The sequence below is a fragment of the Oryza brachyantha genome, chromosome 1 (genome assembly GCF_000231095.2).
Source record: "Oryza brachyantha chromosome 1, ObraRS2, whole genome shotgun sequence".
Classification (NCBI taxonomy): Eukaryota; Viridiplantae; Streptophyta; class Magnoliopsida; order Poales; family Poaceae; genus Oryza; species Oryza brachyantha.
In genome coordinates, this window is record NC_023163.2 from 25,286,822 (window position 1) to 25,307,621 (window position 20,800).

The 20,800-nt window shown below is 42.3% G+C and overlaps 2 protein-coding genes across 2 annotated transcripts; both read left to right on the top strand.

Annotated features, from left to right (window-relative positions):
• Nucleotides 1-570: 570 nt before the first annotated feature.
• Nucleotides 571-14,092, top strand: LOC102720094 (insulin-degrading enzyme-like 1, peroxisomal). The gene is made up of 26 exons (XM_006644737.3): nucleotides 571-881; nucleotides 1,002-1,077; nucleotides 2,386-2,453; nucleotides 3,375-3,466; nucleotides 3,581-3,654; nucleotides 4,136-4,179; nucleotides 4,844-4,895; nucleotides 5,295-5,414; nucleotides 5,482-5,594; nucleotides 5,731-5,893; nucleotides 6,008-6,100; nucleotides 6,212-6,297; nucleotides 6,844-6,930; nucleotides 7,157-7,260; nucleotides 7,883-7,985; nucleotides 8,134-8,229; nucleotides 8,351-8,540; nucleotides 8,920-8,981; nucleotides 9,157-9,261; nucleotides 11,498-11,699; nucleotides 12,039-12,247; nucleotides 12,555-12,679; nucleotides 12,803-12,854; nucleotides 12,933-13,019; nucleotides 13,411-13,533; nucleotides 13,635-14,092. Exons 1-26 carry the CDS (start codon nucleotides 735-737, stop codon nucleotides 13,887-13,889), a joined length of 2,928 nt encoding a protein of 975 aa, XP_006644800.2. The 5' UTR covers nucleotides 571-734; the 3' UTR covers nucleotides 13,890-14,092.
• A 4,302-nt stretch (nucleotides 14,093-18,394) lies between these two features.
• Nucleotides 18,395-20,766, top strand: LOC102720376 (L-type lectin-domain containing receptor kinase IX.1-like). Its single transcript, XM_015838743.2, has one exon. The coding sequence runs from the start codon at nucleotides 18,402-18,404 to the stop codon at nucleotides 20,514-20,516; it is 2,115 nt and encodes a 704-aa protein (XP_015694229.2). The 5' UTR covers nucleotides 18,395-18,401; the 3' UTR covers nucleotides 20,517-20,766.
• Nucleotides 20,767-20,800: the final 34 nt, after the last annotated feature.

Genomic DNA, 20,800 nt, shown 5'->3' on the forward strand with positions numbered 1-20,800 from the left:
ACCAACATGTGTTAATGATGGATTAACTAGGCTTAAAATATTCGTCTCACGGTTTCTAAGCTAGCCGTAAAATTTATTTTTTCATTTGTGACAAAAACCTCTTCCAATATTCGATCAAACGTTCGATGTGATGTTTTTGTCAAAAACTTTTGGCACCTAAACACCGCAGATGCTTCGCCGAAGGCGCTCCGTCGAGAAAAGATGATCACATCCACATCCAATCTACGCGTGAATTTCCCCGAAAGCGCACGGCTGACGAAGCGGGGACCCGGCGATTAGCAGTCGTCGCTCCACTGCACGCAAAACCGGCGGTGGCCAGGTGGTGTGGTCGTGCGAAAAGCTTTACGCCGACACGTCGATTGCTTGCGTGGACTCCACCGCGCACAGGAGCGGAGCCACGTCACCCTCTGCCGTCGCGGCCGCGTCATTCGCCGGCGACAAATAGAAAAGAAATGGCGAAGCGCAAATGTCACGCCGCATGCAGCGACAGAACGGTTCCATTCATCGGAGACGGAAAAGTAGCTGATCGTCGTGCAAAAGTCCCAAACCGAGGAAGTAAAAAGTAGTAACCAACCCCTGGCGCAAGGAAGGCAGCGAGCAATGTGTTGGTGACAACAATACCAATCTCTGTTTATATTTATATATAGCGGAGAGAGAAACCCCACTTGCTCAAGCCTTAGCCCCCAATCCGACCTCTGAGGTTGAGGAGAGCAGAGGTGGTGGAGGCGGCGGAGATGGTGGCGGCGGCGGCGGCGGCAGCGGCGGGTGTGGAGGGCAATGTGGAGTTCATCCGCGCGCGCAGCGACAAGCGGGAGTACCGCCGGGTGGTGCTCCCCAACGCGCTGGAGTGCCTCCTCATCAGCGACGCCGACACCGACAAGGTCCGCCCCCGATCGCTCCGCGAATGCTCGTCGATTCGTCGGCCGTTGTCGCGTGATTCTGTGGTGGTGGGAGCTTGTGGTGTGTGTGTGTTTTAATCCCCAATTCCTCTGTGCGTGCAGGCGGCGGCGTGCATGGAGGTCGGCGTGGGCTCGTTCAGCGACCCGGAGGGGCTCGAGGGCCTCGCCCACTTCCTCGGTGAGTCCACCGCCCGCTCGCTTCCCTCGTCGGTCATCTCGCTCACCTCCCTTCGATTTTTCCGATTCGTTTCCGGCCACCGGATCCGTGTAGTGGGGAATCAGAGGATGCAGTCGTTGGGTAGTATGGCGTGTTCGGTTCGAGAGGACGCCTAGTCCTCGCGGCGGCGCTTCGCTTTCTCTGCGATTCGCTCGCGGGCGTGATGAATCTCACTTTTGGGATTCGGCCGGGGTCTCGAATTGTCTCCATGGAATCGAACGAGAGGCCTAGGAAATAGGGATGCTCTTTGCTCCGTTCCGTGGCCTTTCCCCACCGCTGTTTTTGTGGGTCAAGGACGCTCTCATATGTAAAGTTGACTGCACATTTTTTTTGCTGGAGGAAATTTAGACCTGTTTTGGCCGTTGGATCATTCAGCTGACGGTTCAGATTATTGATGGTCTGATCCGAAGGGATTGCTATCACTGCTGTTCAGTGTGATAGCTTGAGGGCATCCATTATTGATCGTACGGCCTGCATATGATCGACTTATGCTTTCCCTTGTGAGGTTGTGATGTAAGGGGATGGCAGCGACTATCTACATAACTACATTGCCTTCTTCATGTAATTAAGTTAGCAGTCGGTACAATGTTAGACACGGGTCGCTCAGCTGGCCAGAGAGTAGGGAAAAAGCGGGTCATTCTCCAACTCTGCTTCTGCACGTTGCTGCCTAGTAGGATTCCTTGGCAGCTTGCTCACCAAAATGTCTCTGTACTTTTGTCTATATATGTACAGAACCAATGTGCTGTTTTTGTCTGGTGAGTAAATTCTACTTTTTAGTGATAAAGGAGCAGTCAGGTACACACGCAGTACTGTATACTAATTCATTGGCTCATTGGTTGTTGTAATGCGCTACACCAACACATGCGCCACTGTACCAATCCATTGCAAGTGATTGGGATACTTGCTGCACATTCGTGGCTGTACCAATTTATTGCGCATGTATGTGAAGGAATACTGTAGATGAAGCCATGTAAAGTTAATTGACATTATACCCTATAGAGTTTTATCATTACTGTATTTTTTTTCATCGAAACGCAAAATGTTTGATGAGCTCAAAGAGAACTGTTACTGAGATGGAGGAAACAACTGGCATGACAAATTTTAGCCCTGACTTTCAAAATTCAGTAATCAGGCCTCCTCTGGAACACATTACACAATTTGATTTAATTCCTGCAGGAATTAAGAAAATTAACCATGTTCCAAAGGTGGCTGACCTTAGCCATTTATCTGTTTTCTTGTCTTGATTTATTACTATGGCCTTGCTTGCAGAGCATATGCTATTTTATGCCAGTGAGAAATACCCTGGTGAACAAGATTACACGAAGTATATCACAGAGGTACTTTCTATCAACCAACTCCAAATATAAAGAAACACCGGGCTTCATTTTGTTTGGTCGTATTTTTGTGGGAAAGTATTATTCACACAAAATCATGATATCTTGACACAACCACATCAGAATTTTATGAGATCAACATTAAGTTCGGGGTTCCCTACATCAAATTTAGATGCTAGATCAGTAGAAATGTAGCAACCAAGAACATAATATAAGAAATGACGAGAAAGAGTACAATATAATAATACTATGGCTGCATTCTTTTAGCCTAGATTATTCCTTGGTTTTTGCACGCATGCTTCCCCGAACAGTTAAATATTACATTTTTTTTGCAAAAGGTTTCTATATAAAAGTTCAGCACCTCACTTTTTTAGAGTAGTTTTTCAATTTTATAGTAATTAATTTCATCGTCTATACCATTAAATACTATCTTTGTTTTACAATATAAGACATATGAATGGTAATGAATCTAGATATATATATTGTTTTGAGTGTTACATTATGAAACGAAAGGAGTAGTTATAAAATAAATCAAATAATCTTTCATCTTTCATCAACCAAAAGAAGACAGCCTATGCTGTGACTGGTTTGCATCTGTGCACTGTGCAGACTGCAGACTGCAGACCAAATGATGTTTAATCTATGGCCCTCGGCCCTCCCCCTAAAGTTCAGCTATATCCTGTTGTGCTCTCCTGAAGCCAAATCCCACGTTTTCCATTATGGCATGATGTTGCGGTGCCATTGAATGGGATGGACAATGTTCTGATTAGAGTAACATTTTATCCTCAAACTGTCATCTGTGCACAATTTCCTTTCCGGTGCCCTGTTATTGTAGTTCTTGAACATAGTTAAAAAAATATTTTATTCTTTGGAAATTACATTCAACACACCCACACTATATTTTTGACAATTAGTATGATGTAGCATGGTGGCTCTTGCAATGCGTTTACAAGTTCGGAGACAACAAATTTCTATTTTGATGTCAATGTGGCCAATTTTGAAGAAGCGTTAGATAGGTAAGATTTTCTAGTAGTACTTTTAGTTCATTTGTGTGTGTGTGTGTGTGTTTCGTTCTGAAGATTTTCATGCTTTTTATTGGATAATAACATTTGGTGGTTTTGGTTGTGCAGATTTGCACAGTTTTTTATTAAGCCTTTGATGTCGGAAGATGCTGTTCTTAGAGAGATTAAGGCTGTTGATTCTGGTAAGTTCTGATTATTCGCTTTACAAATGGTGATGCTATTTGGATCAAACTTGGCATGTGCTTCTTTTAAACTTCTCTCTCCCAAACTAAAAGAAGATTATACCCCAAAGCAACTATTCTTGTGCAGGTGGTTAAATTACATAACTACTACCTCCGTCCCATATTGACTTTATTTTTTAGTTTTTAGATACAATGTTTTGACTCATCGTTTTATTTGATTTATTTTCCGATTAATATTTTTTTTGTTACTAGATGGTAAAACATGAATAGTATTTTATGCGTGACTAATTATTTTAAGTTTTTATACAAATTTTTCAAATAAGACGAATGGTCAAACTTTGAACATAGAAATCGAAAAATGAAGTTATTATGGAACGGAGGTAGTACAACCTTATATAATCACTTCAAAACTCACAGCTGTTTAATTTGGAGAAGCAATGAGTGTATTTTGGTTAAACCTTTCTTTGCTTTGTCCTTACAGAACACAAGAAAAATTTGTTGTCTGATGGATGGAGAATGTATCAGGTACTGCAATGTTTCAAATTCAGTAGTTGATACAACATGTATTCTTTCATGCAACACTATCATAACTGTATGACTATCAGACGCTGCAACTGTTAAAGCATAGGAATATGCACTCATAGAATATGTGTATGTTCTTTATTTACAAGGTGCGCTTGCATATATAAATATATCTATGAACAATTGATGAGACAAGCACAGAAATGATCCTTAAAGCAAAAGGAAACTCAAATGAGTAAATTTCACAAAACTACAGGTACTGTGACTAAATTATCGCAAAACTACAAATTTATGGTTGGGTATCACAAAACTACAGATTTAGCACCAAATTTCTCAAAAGAAATAAAATTTAAGGTCTTGTATCACAAAACTATATATTTAGTGGTGAATCTATCAAATAACTACAGGTTTTAGAGTTCCACTATTGTCCTTTTTAAGTTTCAAAAGTTGTAGTTTTGGGATAAAATTGATGTTAAATTTGTAGTTTTGTGATACAATGCCTTACATCTGTAGTTTTGTGATAGTTTGATCAAACTATATGTAGTTGTTTGAAATTTACTTGAACTAAAAGAGTAAAATGCCCAGAATTACGTGTAATTTCCTTCAGTTTCAATGTCATAGCATATGCTTCACTGTTACTTAAGTTTCCACCTTTCCCCCTATCCAGCTCCAAAAACATCTGGCTTCAAAGGATCACCCTTATCATAAATTCAGTACTGGTAAGCAAATAGTTGTGTTTAGAATTGTGAATTTCTGACCAGTTGATCTTGCTAGCCATTATGATTGGTTGCATTTTTTGCGAAAACATAATGAAGAGTCAAACAGGCCATTGCTGTTTTTTCATGTGCCACCTTGGAATATTTGTGTTAGCTTTGCAAATCACAATTTTCCTCTGGTCACTTCGCAAGATGTTACATTAGTTCATGAAAATTGAGATGACATGTCTAAAATGTAAATTCATACCAGACAATGGTCCATTTCTCCTATCAGTTGTACATCATAATTAGCAACCATTCTATGGTGATCATATCCTGTTTTCATGAAATACTATTCCAGTTTATGAAACAAGTTAAGTGTTTTGTTGTTTTTTATGGCTGTCTTGTTATTTAATGCATCAGGGAGTTGGGAAACGCTAGAAACAAAACCAAAACAGAGGGGACTGGACATTAGACAGGAGCTTCTGAAGTTTTATGAGAATTATTCAGCAAACCTTATGCACCTTGTTGTTTATGGAAAAGGTAAATATTACTGGTTAGTCCATGTCACACAAACTCATCTAGGTACTGATTTTTTTTTATTTTGTAGAGAACCTTGATTGCATCCAAAGCTGTGTTGATCGCTTGTTTAGTGACATCAAAAACACTGATCAGAGAAGCTTCAAATGCCCAGGTCGACCTCTTTCAGAGGAACATTTGCAGGTAGAAACTTGAAGCAACACCAATCATAATAGATAGATAGTATGGAGAACTTGTAACAATCACTAAAAATATGGAGAACTTGTAACAATCACTAAAAATAAAATATTTATCAAATGATATGAAATTTTTCATGCAGCTTATTGTCAAAGCAATCCCAATATCCGAAGGTGATTATCTAAAGATATCATGGCCAGTTACACCTGACTTACACTTTTACAAAGAAGGCCCTTGCCGTTATCTCAGTCATCTAATTGGGCATGAAGGCGAGGGATCCATCTTCCATATTATAAAGGAACTAGGTAATTACACTTTATCAATTGACTGTTGTTCAACTCGTTTTCCTTTATTAACTAATCTTAGTCATTCTTTAATTTCTTCTTTCTACATGTGACACTCAATTTCGGTTACTTTAGGTTGGGCTATGAATTTGTCGGCTGGGGAGGGCAGTGACAGTGCTGAGTACTCCTTTTTCTCAATTAGCATGAGGCTGACTGATGCTGGTCATGGTCAGTTTCCCATCCTTTTTTAAAAAAATCTGTAGAACTAACATGGCTATTTTGTTTTAAGCACATTTTGTTATTATTTAATCCTCTTGTGTGCGCATGCAATGATTCCAGAACACATGGAAGACATCGTTGGATTGGTCTTCAAATATATTATTTTACTAAAAGAAAATGGCATCCATGAGTGGATCTTTGATGAGGTAATTGAAAGGAACATCGTTTACACAGCATGTAAATGTTGTGGTACTTCTACAAGTTCTGATCTTTACCTCTAGAGTTCCCAAATTATTTCAAAAAGAGTTATCACAGAATAGAATTTCTGATCTTTGCATATCTTGATTGGAAAGGTTTTCTTAAAAAATCGTTAGTTGACTTTGTTTGGAATTCAATTATATATTTGGTGCCTTATCTTAGGAATAGAATCTTTGGTTAACAAATGTGATACTTTCCATTTGAATAGGACCTTCTAGTTTTGAGAATCTATGAGCGTTCAGGATACATGTGCTTCTGTTTCCAGACAATAGAGTGTATCCACTAAAATTATACTATCACCATTTGATATGATCATTGCATTGTTGTGCTTCAATACATTCTTTCAGAAAACTCTCATCATGTTTTCAATTTATTGTCTCGTCATCAACAGCAGTTTTTTGTATTATCAATCCTTTTCTGCCTGCTTTAAGCATATTGAGATGGTTTAAATAGTTAAACTAAATGCGCTGGTAACATATTTTTGGATCTTTTAGCTTGTGGCGATAAATGAAACGGAATTCCACTATCAGGACAAAGTCCATCCAATCAGCTATGTGACAGATACTGTCTCAACGATGCGGGTATACTTCTGTAAACCTCATTTAGTACAATATTTATTGTTACAATTCATATGATCAATTCTATTCATTTCCTGATACACCTGAAAAGTATTGTGTCAGTGATAAACCTAATTAGCAACTACTCTTATGTCTATTTTTTTCTCTGTTTTACTGAAATATGTTCAAATGCAACTTTCATTTGTTCGTGAGCTATCTTCAATTGAGAAATCTTTTGAACTGCTTGTAGTTATTCCCACCAGAAGAATGGCTGGTTGGAGCATCATTGCCGTCCAAGTATGCTCCAAATAGAATAAATATGGTACTTGATGAGTTGTCAGCTGAAAGAGTAAGGTACATTTACATGGTTCACATGGCAGCTTTGTTTGTGCCCACTATTTATTTACAATATCAACTATATAGGTATATAAACAAACAAACATTTATTTCTGTTCTTTTCTGAAGTAAAAAGTGGTAAAAGGTATGCGGCATGAACATTATTTGCTCATTACCTACTAAGTTACTTTAGCTAATTATTTTCTGTTTTAGTTGCGTTTGTGAATTACTAATTAATGCTGTCACACATCAATAACGTCCTACCATTGGACACAAATTGGTAGATTATTGAAAGTTGAATGCTGCCCTATTTTCCTGGTTTTCATTTCCATTCGTCTCTTCTGGCTGTTGTACTTGTGTGGGATGCTTTTGTTTAATTTGTCAATTCGTCTGGATGCCTTGTGTGATCGCATGATGAAGTATTTATAAGGGTCTTAAACTGTGCTATGCTAGTGGTTTCAACTTCCACCAGATATGGGACCTTAGAAAGTTAGTTCCAAAATTAGTTAATCATATTTACTTGCCTACTTATTTTCTGACAAGCTGACGGATATCCAGTTGGACTTAAAATAGCATATCAAGATTAATACTGTGACTTAACACTTACATTGATGTCATTCTTCTCCGTCTCCCTCTCCAGGATACTCTGGAAATCTAAAAAATTTAAAGGATCTACTGATTCTGTTGAGCCATGGTATAGTACAGCATATTCTGTTGAAAATATCACTCCTTCTACGATAAAGGTCTGTCCTTTTTCAATAATCTTGATTTGTTCCTTTGTTTTCTTGTTATCTTATTCCACAGTACATACTGTTAAAATACGGCCAGCTATTAAAATTTATAGAGTTAAATTTCTAAAACATATTGTCAATGATTGTTTTATTTTGGCAGGAATGGATTCAAAAAGCTCCTACTGAGAAGCTCCATATCCCAAAGCCTAATATTTTCATTCCAAAAGATTTATCACTTAAAGAAATGCTTGAAAAGGTTGTCCCCGGATCCGCGGATCATCTTGTCTGTGTTTATTTTTTTTCTTCACGTTAGCACAGTTCTAAATTTGTTTAATCTTCAATTTAGTATTCTCTTACAAATTAAAATGTTTTGGCAGGTTAAATTTCCAGTAATACTGAGAAAGACACCGCTTTCACAGTTGTGGTATAAGCCCGACACACTGTTCTCCACTCCAAAGGTTCACATTATAATTGATTTCCACTGTCCATTGTCAAGCCATTCCCCTGAAGCAGTTGTCTCGACTAGTCTATTTGTTGATCTGTTAGAAGATTACTTGAATGCATATGGTAAGCACCACTTCACAAGTAGGGTAAATAGTAATCCCTCACTTCCAAAATATAAGCATTTCTAGGTTTCTTAGCAAATACTAAGTTTAAGGGAGAAGAGTCCCTTTCAGTCACATAAGTGGTCAAATTTTTAATTGCTTAGATTCCCTCCCAAGCGCCTGTTGGGCTGAAAATGTACTGATTTCTATTCATTGTAATCGGTGCCCTAGAAATTATTATATTGTGGTACAAATTTTGAATCCTATAAATGCTTATATTTGGAACAGAGGGAATAGAACATGTACCCATACATTTACAGTTCATTTGGGGTTACTTCTCCAGCCAACTCCAAGTCCAAAGTTCCAAACATATATTAACAAAATGTTTGTGCCTTTTGCAGCCTATGATGCTCGAATTGCTGGTTTGTTTTATTCAATAGATCGCACGTCTGCTGGATTCCAGGTTTTGTCACTTTACTACTCTATTATCCTGATATAGTTCTCAATGAGTGTCCCAGCCAAACACTCCATTCATTGTAAAATTGTCATGCTGTGTTGGAAATCTCATGCATCATGAGTTTGCTTTATTAGGGTAATAATTTGAATATCACCTAAAACATTTTTACTTTCTATGTAAGGTCTCAGTAGGTGGTTACAATGACAAGATGCGGATTCTGCTAGATGCCATTATGAAGCATATATCTAACTTTGAAGTTAAACCAAACAGGTTTTGTGCCTTGAAGGTAAGTAGATTCTTTTTTTTGGGGTAGGTTTCGTTGTCATAATTTTGCACAGGCACATTTTAATATTTTTTTCTTCTTTGTTTCAACTTTGTGCGGATCAATTTTTTCGAGTACTGAAATTTACTTTCGTTAACCAATTGTCATCTATCAACTTCTGTAATTGATAGACGACCAAAGCTTTAGTTGTGTCAAAATTTCAACTTATGGACATGATGTTGTGGGAACCAAGAACATGTAGGATGATTCCATAGTACCTGGGCACATAATTATGGTTTATTTGTTTCAGTTTGTCGCAAGATATTTACTGCATTACCGTTTTGATGTGTAAACAAGGCAGCCTTCCATCACATCTATGGGCCTGTTTGGGGGAGCTTCTCCCAGCTGTAGCTTTTCACAGAAGCTGCCCCAAACGGTCCACAACTTCTGAGATACAGATTCTGGAAAATGAACTAAGAATCCAGAATCTGGAGAAGCTGGATTTAGAAGCTTTTCCAGATTCTCAGAAGCTGGCTACCAAGCAGCTGCTTCTCAGAATCTAAAGCTCCCCCAAACAGGCCCTATAACTTGCTATGCAGAATATTTGAGCACAAATTTATTCTAAAAAAATGCAGCAATCTAGACAAGCAGATTAAAGCAAACAGCACGAATAACAATTCATACTTCATATCAAAATTTAGTAATCTCAATACTATTTTCAGTTCTCAAAATTTACAATATCACATTTACTTGTTTCTTCTGCTTGTTTGTAAATAGTACAGTTTGGCCAAAGACAGGCCAATCAATTTCATTAAAATTTGTAAAAAGAACAAGAAATCAGTTACAGCTCAGTTACAAACTCAGTGGTAGGCTTCTTAGTCCGACACTCGACATGCCGGATAGGGAACAGTGCTAACTGGTAAAACTACTCTGTACAACTACTCAGCCTGGTTCTTGAACAGCCCAGCCTCTAGCCAAACCTTAATCTCATCTCTTAGCTTGTTGAAAAGCTGAGAAGGTGAGCGTGAACAGTTCTAAACAATCCTCGCTCCTTCCACACATGCCAGCATACCAGTAGGAGCAAGGAATCGAAAACTGTCCTGAATCATTTCACGAAAATCCTCCTTGTTACTATCCGCCATTCATCCAGGGACCTGCCCAGGTCGGAAGGAACCTGAAAAGTAGTGTTCACCCAGCATTGCCAAACCTTGTTGGTATACTGGCATTGAACGAATAGGTGGTAGCAGCTCTTGGCATTCACAAAGTGAGCAGTTTTGCTGGTTTGGTCAGCCTCTCTTCTGCAAGTTATCCACTGCGAGATATCTCCCTCTTAGCACAAGCCACATGAATTCAATCTTTGAGGGAGCTTTTGTGCCCCTGAGCAGAGTGCCCCAACTCGACCGCTCATTTGCCATGAAGAACATGACGTAGGCAGAGGAAACAGTGAAGTTGCCATGTCTTTCTAGAGTCCAACAGAGCTGATTATCATTGTCATTCTGCATTTGCCTCCCCTCCAGTTAATTCCAGAGCTGGAAGTACTCAGCGATCGCGCGGTTGGAAGGGACCTCTTGAATGTCTCCGACTCATCTGAGCCTTTGCATGCCTTGCTGCACCGTGATGCCCGTCCTCCTGATGAAGCAAAGCTGGCATCGCCTTCTGGATCGGCCGAACTGCAACCAACTTTATCTCCAGAGATCCATGTTGTCCCCTCGTCTGATATAGAACTGTGTTGCTGCAAAGAAGATGGTGTTCAGCTCCTTATCCTGACGTCTCTTTGGAACTGTCTACGGTCTGTCATTCTGACTTCTCTCCAGCATCGATCATTTGAAACAGAGAGCTTTCCCGAAGCATGTAATATTCTTGATTCCTAGCCCTCCCAGTTCAATGGGCATACAAACAGAATCCCATGCTATCAGGCTAATGTCCTCCGTTGACCTCTTCCTGCCCTTTCCAAAGAATGCATGGCATTTCCTGTTTATTTCCTTGAAAAATTTTATTTAGTTTAATTTGCGCTATGTAATGATTGCATTAAAAAGGAGTGTGGTACTTATACAGTGATTGTAATATTACTGGTTCTCATAACCATTGTTCCAGAAACCGTAAATTCCATTTTTATTCTTTAGGCTTCATCCTTGGTTTGTACAAATTATAAGATAACATGCTCTGTCACAGAGCATTTAGAAACTCTTGAATATAATACTGTTCTGTTTGTTGATTTATTTCATGAATAAGTTTTGAGACTGACATCTTACCATCGTAGGAAACTGCTGTCAAGGATTACAAAAATTTCAACTTCTGCCAACCATACTCTCAAGCTTCATACTATCTATCCTTGATATTGGAGGATCAAAAATGGCCTTTATTTGAGAAACTTGAGGCTCTTTCTAAGCTTGATTCAGATACTCTTGCAAAGTTCATACCACATTTGTTATCGAAGACATTTTTGGAATGCTATATTCACGGTTAGGCAGAAGTTCTTGTTAGTCAATTCATCATGTAGATATACTACCTCCGATTTTTTTATTTGGCACCTTTGGTTTTTTTATCTATATTTGACCATTCATCATATTCAAAAAGATTACATGATTAATAATTATTTGGTGTGATTTGTTTTATTATTAAGGATACTTTAAATATGACTTATAATTTTACATATTTGCACAAAAAATTTGAATAAAACGAATGGTCAAATATAAACTCAAAGTCAATAGAGGCAGATAAAAACCGGAGGGGGTATTTGCAAAGGACTGATAAGGGATGACTTTCCGGTCATGGCTATCAACTAATTTTATCCTTGGTAGGGAACATCGAACCAAATGAGGCTACCTCTATTGTACAGGAGATTGAAGATACTATATTCAATACCCCTAACTCAGTGTTCAAATCCATGCATCCATCACAATATCTGATTAAAAGGGTTATCATGCTTGAAAATGAGTTAAAGTGCTACTACCAAATTGAAGGCTTAAATCAGAAGAATGAGAACTCATCAGTGGTTCAATATATTCAGGTAAATGTCCCTGAGTCCTGATCTTTGGTGCAAGTGATGTAACTCCTTTTACCATGGACGTAACTACTATTAACCAAAGTAACTACTGATCCATGATCGGTAGCTTTTTGAGAACTAATGTTCACCAAACTGATCACAAACTGGTAACCTATTTCAAATAAAACCATTAAATAAATATCCCAATGTGTTCTTTTATCCGGTTGTGAAAGTTGAGGGTGAAAAACAGCTGGTTTTGTTGTTTTCAGGGCAAAAAAAAAAGACTTCGAACATAGTTTAATAGTTAAAAATGGACTTTACCCTATTTCAGGTACATCTGGACGATGCCCTTTCAAATATCAAACTTCAGCTGTTCTCTTTAATTGCAAGCCAACCTGCCTTCAACCAGCTGCGAACTGTTGAGCAACTTGGCTATATAGCAGGACTTTCGCTAAGGTACGTGGCAGAGGTTTTGTCTTGATTTGTTGCTTCTTACTTTTCCCTTTTAGGAGATACATAAAGATTATCTCCGAGTTTGACCATTTAAATCCTTGCTTAATGAATATCCCTATTCATCAGATCTGATTGTGGAGTCTGCGCGCTCGAGGTTGTCATTCAGTCCACAGTAAAGGTACAAGTTCAATGCTAGAGTGATTGATATCACAATATTTTGCTGCTCTCTCTAACTGATGTTATGTTGAATCCCTAGGACCCTTCACATCTTGATGCTAGAGTCGATGCATTCTTCAAGATGTTTGAAAGCAAAATCCATGAACTATCAGACAAGGATTTTAAGGTTTGTGGTGCCCGTTGGACTGGCTTTCAAGTTTTGCAAATTTATATGGTGTTTTATGTTTCATAAGTGCCCACAACATCTCTTTTAAATCTACATCATTGTGTGGTAAACTGCCACATACACTACAGGACTCTGTACGGGATTATAAAACGAACTGGAGTGAAACAGAGAGGAGTATGAGTATAAAGTTTATACAAATCTGGAGGGGTTGTAATGGATAAATAACAGGGACACATGATGCATTTTAGTTAAATTTATCTAGATTTGTCATACGGTATGGTATTTAATCACTAGGATACTAGAAGTAGATGTCCTCGGTTGGAGCATATTACTACAGTAGTTATTTGCACATTAATGCGGCTGAGGGTTTGAAATGGCACTCTTTTTGCAGAGAAATGTAGAATCACTTATCGATTCGAAACTGGAGAAATTCAAAAATCTGTGGGAGGAATCCCATTTCTATTGGGGGGAGATTGAGGCAGGAACTCTCAAGTTTGATAGGGTCGAATCCGAGGTAAATGCTGCTTTCAGCAAAATTGTTTGGAAAAAAAATTGATCTAATATAAAGAAAGTGGGTTTAGTTAGAACTTTCAAAAAAGTTCAACTCTTTTGCAGGTGGCTCTCCTAAGAGAGCTCAGGAAAGAAGAATTCATCGAATTTTTTGATCAGTATATAAGAGTTGGTGCGCCTCAAAGGAAAACAGTAAGCGTGCAGGTCTTCGGCGGCAAACATTTGGCAGAGTTCAAGGCAGCCATTGCCGAAGTTGATCCACCCAAAACTTACCGAATCACGGATATATTCGGCTTCAAGCGATCCAGGCCTCTGTACCCGTCATTGAAGGGAGGGCCAGGTCGGATCACCATGGACTGACAGGGGACAGCTAGAATTTGCTACACATTCATTCTCGCCGTGATAAGATTGTGTATACGCATCAACTCGATTCTAATTGGCCTGTTCATGGCCAAATCAAGCACGATTGCTATTATTCTTGTATGATTCACCAATGAACGTACTTCCGAATGAAGTATAGCATATGTAGAGACTTGAGTAATGCACACTTGTTTGGTTGGTTTCCTCTGGTACTTCTAACAGCTGTTTATATACAAACACATGATCAACTGAGTTACTGAGGCGAGCATGCATGACGCACAAACAAGACGCGCCGCCATGGGCCGAGAACAACAGCTGTATACACGTACCACATGGCCGGCTATCTACGGCGCGACGCTCCTGCGGCTAGCGGCGCCCCCACTCGTTCGTAGCCGCGGCGCGGCGGTGCCAGCGGCAGCGGAACGAGCCGCGGTGCGCCGTGGGCGAGCACACGCAGTAGTGGTGCGGCGCCTGAGGCTGCTGCTCCCGCCGCGGCTCGGGCGGCGGTGGCGGCGCGGGGCGCCGCCTGACCTCGCAGCCCGGCGGCAGCGGGGGCAGCCCAGGATGGCACATGCTCCGGCACCAAAGAGCCCCGACGGCGAAGAAGCTACGGAGAAGCGGTCTAGCTGAGCTCTGCCCACACGGCCACTCCACGTAATACAGAAGGCAACCGGGGTCGATGGAATGGAATCGGGTCCTGGTGTTTTCGGGTGGTGGTGGTGGTGCGACTGCGAGAAGCAGAGGAAAGGGCCATTGGATTAAAGAAGAAGAAAAAGGCGGGGGGAATATCTGTGGGCGACGGCGCGTTGGTTGGTTTCCTGAGGAAGCGAAAGGGGAGGAGAGGGGGCGTGGCGCGCGGGAGAGGAGAGGAGTGGAGCAGAAGCGCGTGGCGTAGCGTGGGGCGCGCTCGCGCGTACGGGTGTTCCGGCTCTTTGTTTTGTTTTGTTGATGGCTTTCAGGGAACTCCATCCAGCCGCCAGCCGATTGGAACGATCGGAATTGGAGTGCGTGCTGGGACAGGACAATTCGTCTTGAGGCTTCTTTGCGTTGCGGCGGCCTCGTTCTCATCTTCTCGTATTATCCTCTCTCGTTCGTAGTTCATTCGTTCCCATGGTTCGATCCTTCCCAGTAAAACGCGGCGTGTTCGAATGATGATCGCTTTTACGTGAGAAAGGGGACCACCCTCTAAGCCTATCCCCTACCTAAACGCTAGGCATATACAATGTCTGTTTTTAAGCCTTATGTATATTACGGAATTTAAAAAAAAATTCTCTCAATCTAACAGACGACTATAGCGTCTCTTCACGAAAAGACGGCAAGGGTGCGTGCTTCAATACCAAACCAACACCGCTAGCACTGTTGTACGTTGTGTCTCGTCTATTCGCTAGTACTATTGATTACCTTAATTTATATGTTAAAGGGTAAATTTAATATTTTACAGATAAATAAATAGACAAGTTATTGTACAAGCTGTCTATTTAACTGTCTGTGTGTGTCAAATAGACAACAACCGTCTACACTGTTATACTTGCCCTTGAATTGCTTAGAGCTTCTGGCTTGGCTTGCCTGGCATCTACTGCTGAATTTTTATTATTTCTCGAACCTTCTTATTTTTAAATTCTAAAACTAAACCCTACCTTAAAAACTTATTTCTACGGCTAAGTCCTTTACTACATCATCCCACCCAACATGATTAAATAATATTGACATGAAAACGGTCTTCCGCCACATCAGTCTGACTAACGTGGCAGTATCACTTAGACACGACGATCGGTTGGCTAGACTGGCATGAACAAAAGTTTTATATTTAGAGATATTTTTATTAGGTTATTTTTTTTTCCAAAAAATAACTATTGTTCTAGGCTTCTGTATCTACATAGTAGGACACATCTTGTCATCGTAATTATGAATTTAATAATATGCTTTAGAACAATATAGCCATAATTTTTATTCAATTGCCAACTGATATGATGTAAGACACTGATGCTGCTAAAGACAATAATAATTCTAGAAAAATAGACAATAAAGATCATTATAAATTTAGATAAATATTTTATAGTTGATAGATCAATAAAGTACCAAACAAGCAGCAATAGGTGTTAAGCAATAAAAAATGAATAACCCAAGATCTTATCTCTGAAAAACATACCTTGTCTTCACAGCCATAGTGGAGGGAGTACATCGTATTTCACGTATATGCCTTTTGAATTGTTAACTTATATGATTTTTAATAAAATTTCTGAAAAAATACTTTAAAATTGTATTATCTATATTTTAAGTTTTTACAATTAATATTTAATTAATCATATACTAATAAGTTACCTCGTTTCATGTGCATGAAATAAGGATTCCTGACCTCTCTTCCAAACACGCCCTTGAGAGCAAGTTAAATAGTATAGCTAACTAATAGCTACAATTTATCTATAGTCAATCTAATAGCCAATTCATACAATAGTTACCTATAAAACATCAATATACGGTCCCACATGTCATACACATATTTTGTCTTGGAGCCCGTATACAGCAGACTACTTAATAGTCCATCTCTCTTCTCTCTCCTCTTATCTGTTTAAAATATGCTTATAGCTGGCTTATATTCTTCTATCGTACCTGCTCTAAAAGATAGCTGGAGAGAAAGGTGCTAACCAATAGTGTTTTTCCACGGATCAGGCTTCACGAAACTATCGGATCGCGCTGGTAACTAGGCTCCCGGTTGGGTGCGATAGCGATAAGCAGAAGTATTATTTTCTCAGATTCAACCAGTAACATTTTTCACTTTAACCGTGCCGGAACCACCCGACTGTGAATATGAACAAGATGAATTGTTTGACCCTTGCCAATGCACCAAGCATATATGGAACCGAAGCCTCGCGCCGTTGTCGATGGTCTGGATGCCACCGTCGTCTCACCGAGTGACCCGGGAACCGGGGTGCTGGCTTCTCCCTCCTCCGCGACGGTCTACCACCGGCCAACTCTGGATCTCTCGCTGCTGCCACCGTGCGGCGTGTGTCCGGTCACTCTGCGTTCCACCCGCCGTCCCGCGCGTTCGGTGTTCCCCTGGCTGAGGGCGGGCACATTAACACGTCCGGAGTAAATACAAACGACCCTCGTGCGCCGGCGAAATTCGAGACGGAGAAATCGACGTCAGACCCTCTGAAGAGGTCTCGAAATCGACCAAATTTTCTCTTGCTTCATGTACTACTTACCACACATGCTAGCAACTCGCGTGGTACCATCACATGCTAGCAACTCGCGTGGTCATTTTTCGGTTGTTCAGAGGAAAAAACGAAACAATATATTTATAATTAAAAAATAATTAATAAATAAAACTTTTATAGTGTATTTTTAGAATTCAACAGACAAATAGTGAAAAATAAACTATTATGAAAAAAATTCGAAATTAAGGCTCGTCTAGTTTCAAAAACATCACATTAAATCTTTGTACATCTAAATAAAGCATTAAATATTAATGAAAATAAAAACTAACTACACAGTTATGGGCAACATCGTGAGACGAACATTTTGAGCCTAATTAGGCCTTATTTCTTTCAGCTTGGGATTATTATAATCCATATTATTGGGAGTAAACTGAAAGAAACAGACAACTTATTAAAGTAACTTATTATTATCTGGAGCTCAACTTATTATAATCTGATAAGCTCATTTATGTGAGCTTTTTCCAGATTATTGAGTAAAAAATTACCCACCATGTCACCCCACTCCCTCTTTAGACTTGCAAACCCAATAATCTAGGCTCTAATAATCTAGAAAAGAAACAACCATAGCTTATGCTACTACAAATTATAATAATCTAGCTTATAGTAATTTGATTCAATAATCTAGATTATAATAATCTTAAGCTGAAAGAAACAGGGCCTTAGTGTATAATTAGCTATAAGTGATACACTAACCTACATGTGCTAAAGACGATTAATTAGGCTCAAAAGATTCATCTCGTGGTTTCCAGGCGAGCCGTGAAATTCGTTTTTTCATCCGTGTTCGAAAACTCCTTCCGACATCCGATCAAACGTCCGACTTGACTCTCCTTCAAAAATTTTTGGAATCTAAATTGGGCCTAACTTTAAAAATTAAAATTGTAGCCTATAGACATGAGCATAAGAAAAAAATTTTAATTTATTGGGCTCTTGACATGACAGCTGCAAATTTGGGTAGCATGTATGTAGTTATGCACAGCACGTACATAACGTTGTCTTCGTTGCGAAATATATTTCTAAGTTATTTAGCGTAAATATTAAAATATTTTGTTTAGTTATCTTAGTGATTAGTACTTTTAATTTTTAATTAATTAGATTTATTTTTAAAGCAGACGCTAGAATCATTGAAATAATTAAAATCACACGATTTAATTCATAAAATTATGTTATAATAAAAACTTGAATCCCACCGGTACTCCTATTTTTGAGAACGTATAGAAAAAAAAAACGACACGGCCAAACCAATCCTAGCTGGCCCGCTCGAGCCTTCTCAGCCTTCTGGTTGGTTTTCAACCCAATGTTAAGTACAGTAGCGTATCTTTTCCAAGGCTCGCCTGGGAGGGCCCTCTCCGCCATGGCGATCTCCGTCGCCGCCGGCGTCCCCTTCCTCCTCTTCGTGGCCCTGCTGTCGCTGCCGCCCGGCGCCGCGGCGGCCTTCTCCTTCACCTACAACTTCACCTCATCGGACACGGCGCCGTCGGGCATCGCGTTCCAGGGCGACGCCTTCTTCAACAAGTTCATCCGCCTCACCCGCGACGAGCGCATCGGCCCCATCACCAGCAGCGCCGGGCGGGCCTACTTCTCGCGCCCCGTCCCGCTCTGCGACCCCGTCTCCCGCCGCCCGGCCTCCTTCTCCACCGCCTTCTCCTTCTCCATCGCCGCCCCCGACCCCTCCGCGGCCTCCGGCGACGGGCTCGCCTTCTTCCTCTCCCCTTTCCCCTCCGTGCTCCCCAACAGCTCCGCCGGCGGTCTCCTAGGTCTCTTCAACTCCTCCGCCCGCGGGGACGGCCGGGGGCACCCGCGGCGCCCGCTCGTCGCCGTCGAATTCGACACCTACAAGAACGAGTGGGACCCCAGCGACGACCACGTCGGCGTTGACCTCGGCGGGATCGTCTCCGCCGCCACCGTCGACTGGCCCACCAGCATGAAGGACGGCCGGAGGGCCCACGCCCGCGTCGAGTACGACGGCAAGGCCAAGAACCTCACCGTCGCGCTCTCCTACGGCGACGCAGCCCCGACGGACGCCCTTCTCTGGTACTCCGTCGACCTGATGGAGTACCTTCCCGACGCCGTCGCCGTCGGCTTCTCGGCCACCACGGGCGAGGCCGCCGAGCTGCACCAGGTGCTGTACTGGGAGTTCACCTCCAGCATCGACCCCAAGGAGGAGACGGTAATCCTGTGGGTGGTGTTAGGATTGTGCGGTTTGCTTCTCGTGCTCGTCGTCGCAGGCGTGCTCTGGTTTGTGACGCAATGGAGGAAAGCCGGAGAGCTCGCCGGTGGCGGCATCGACGACGAAATGGGGTACGACGAGCTCGCTGACGAGGAGTTCTTCGTGGAGAGCGGGCCGAGGCGGTTCCGGTACAGCGACCTTGCGGCGGCGACGAAGAATTTCTCCGACGAGAGGAAGCTCGGGCAGGGCGGCTTCGGTGGGGTGTACCGGGGGTTCCTCAAGGAGCTCGGGTTGGCGGTGGCGATCAAGAGGGTGTCCAAGGGCTCGACGCAGGGGCGGAAGGAGTACGCGGCGGAGGTGCGCATCATCAGCCAGCTGCGCCACCGCCACCTCGTCCGCCTCGTCGGGTGGTGCCACGAGCACCGCGGCGACTTCCTGCTGGTATACGAGCTCATGCCCAACGGCAGCGTCGACCACCACCTCTACGGCGGCAAGCAGGGCGCCGCGGCGCCGCCGCCGCTCTCATGGCCGACGCGGTACAACGTCGCGCTGGGCCTCGCGTCGGCGCTGCTCTACCTCCACGAGGAGTGCCCGCAGTGCGTGGTGCACCGCGACATCAAGCCGAGCAACGTCATGCTCGACGCCGCCTTCGGCGCCAAGCTCGGCGACTTCGGCCTCGCGAAGCTCGTCGAGCACGGCAGCCAGCCGCGCACCACCGTGCTGGCCGGCACGCTGGGCTACCTGGCGCCGGAGTGCGTCGTCACGGGCAGGGCCAGCCGGGAGTCGGACGTGTACAGCTTCGGCGTCGTGGCGCTGGAGATCGCGTGCGGCCGCCGCCCCACGGAGCTCGACGAGGAGCCGAGCAATGCGAGGCTGGTGCCGTGGGTGTGGGAGCTGTACGGCAAGAAGACCATTCTTGCAGCGGCGGACCGGAGGCTCAACGGCAAGTTCGATCTGGAGCAGATGGAGCGGCTTATGGTGGTAGGATTGTGGTGCGCTCACCCCGACTACGCGCACCGGCCGAGCGTCAGGCAGGCGCTGAACGTGCTCAAGTTCGAGGCGCCGCTGCCATTGCTGCCGCCGAAGATGCCGGTGCCGTCGTACTTCCCGCCGCCGGACTTGGCTGCTCCGGTGTCCGTCGCGGGAACGTCGAGCACGGAATGCACGGGCGTTAGTCAGTGTGGATCCTCGGGGTCCAATCCCGTAGGATCGGAGATCAATGATAGACGAATTGATCCATGAGCAGATTTTTGGAGCTCAACTGTAGCTATGCTTACTTCTTGTGTCTAATTTTTCAGGTTTTGTTTGACCACATACATGGAGTGGCAGATGTACGGTGTAGTTTGAAACTTTGACATGTGCATATAATCAAAATGTGACGAGGATCGTTGATTCAGAGGGAGGGGATAACTAAAAATGTATTAAGCTTTGAGTGCGAAAGCATCTACTTATCAGCTGGGCTTGTAGAATCCAAAAATAAAAAATAAACCAGGAACCAAAAGCTGATTCTATAATTTGTTCTGACT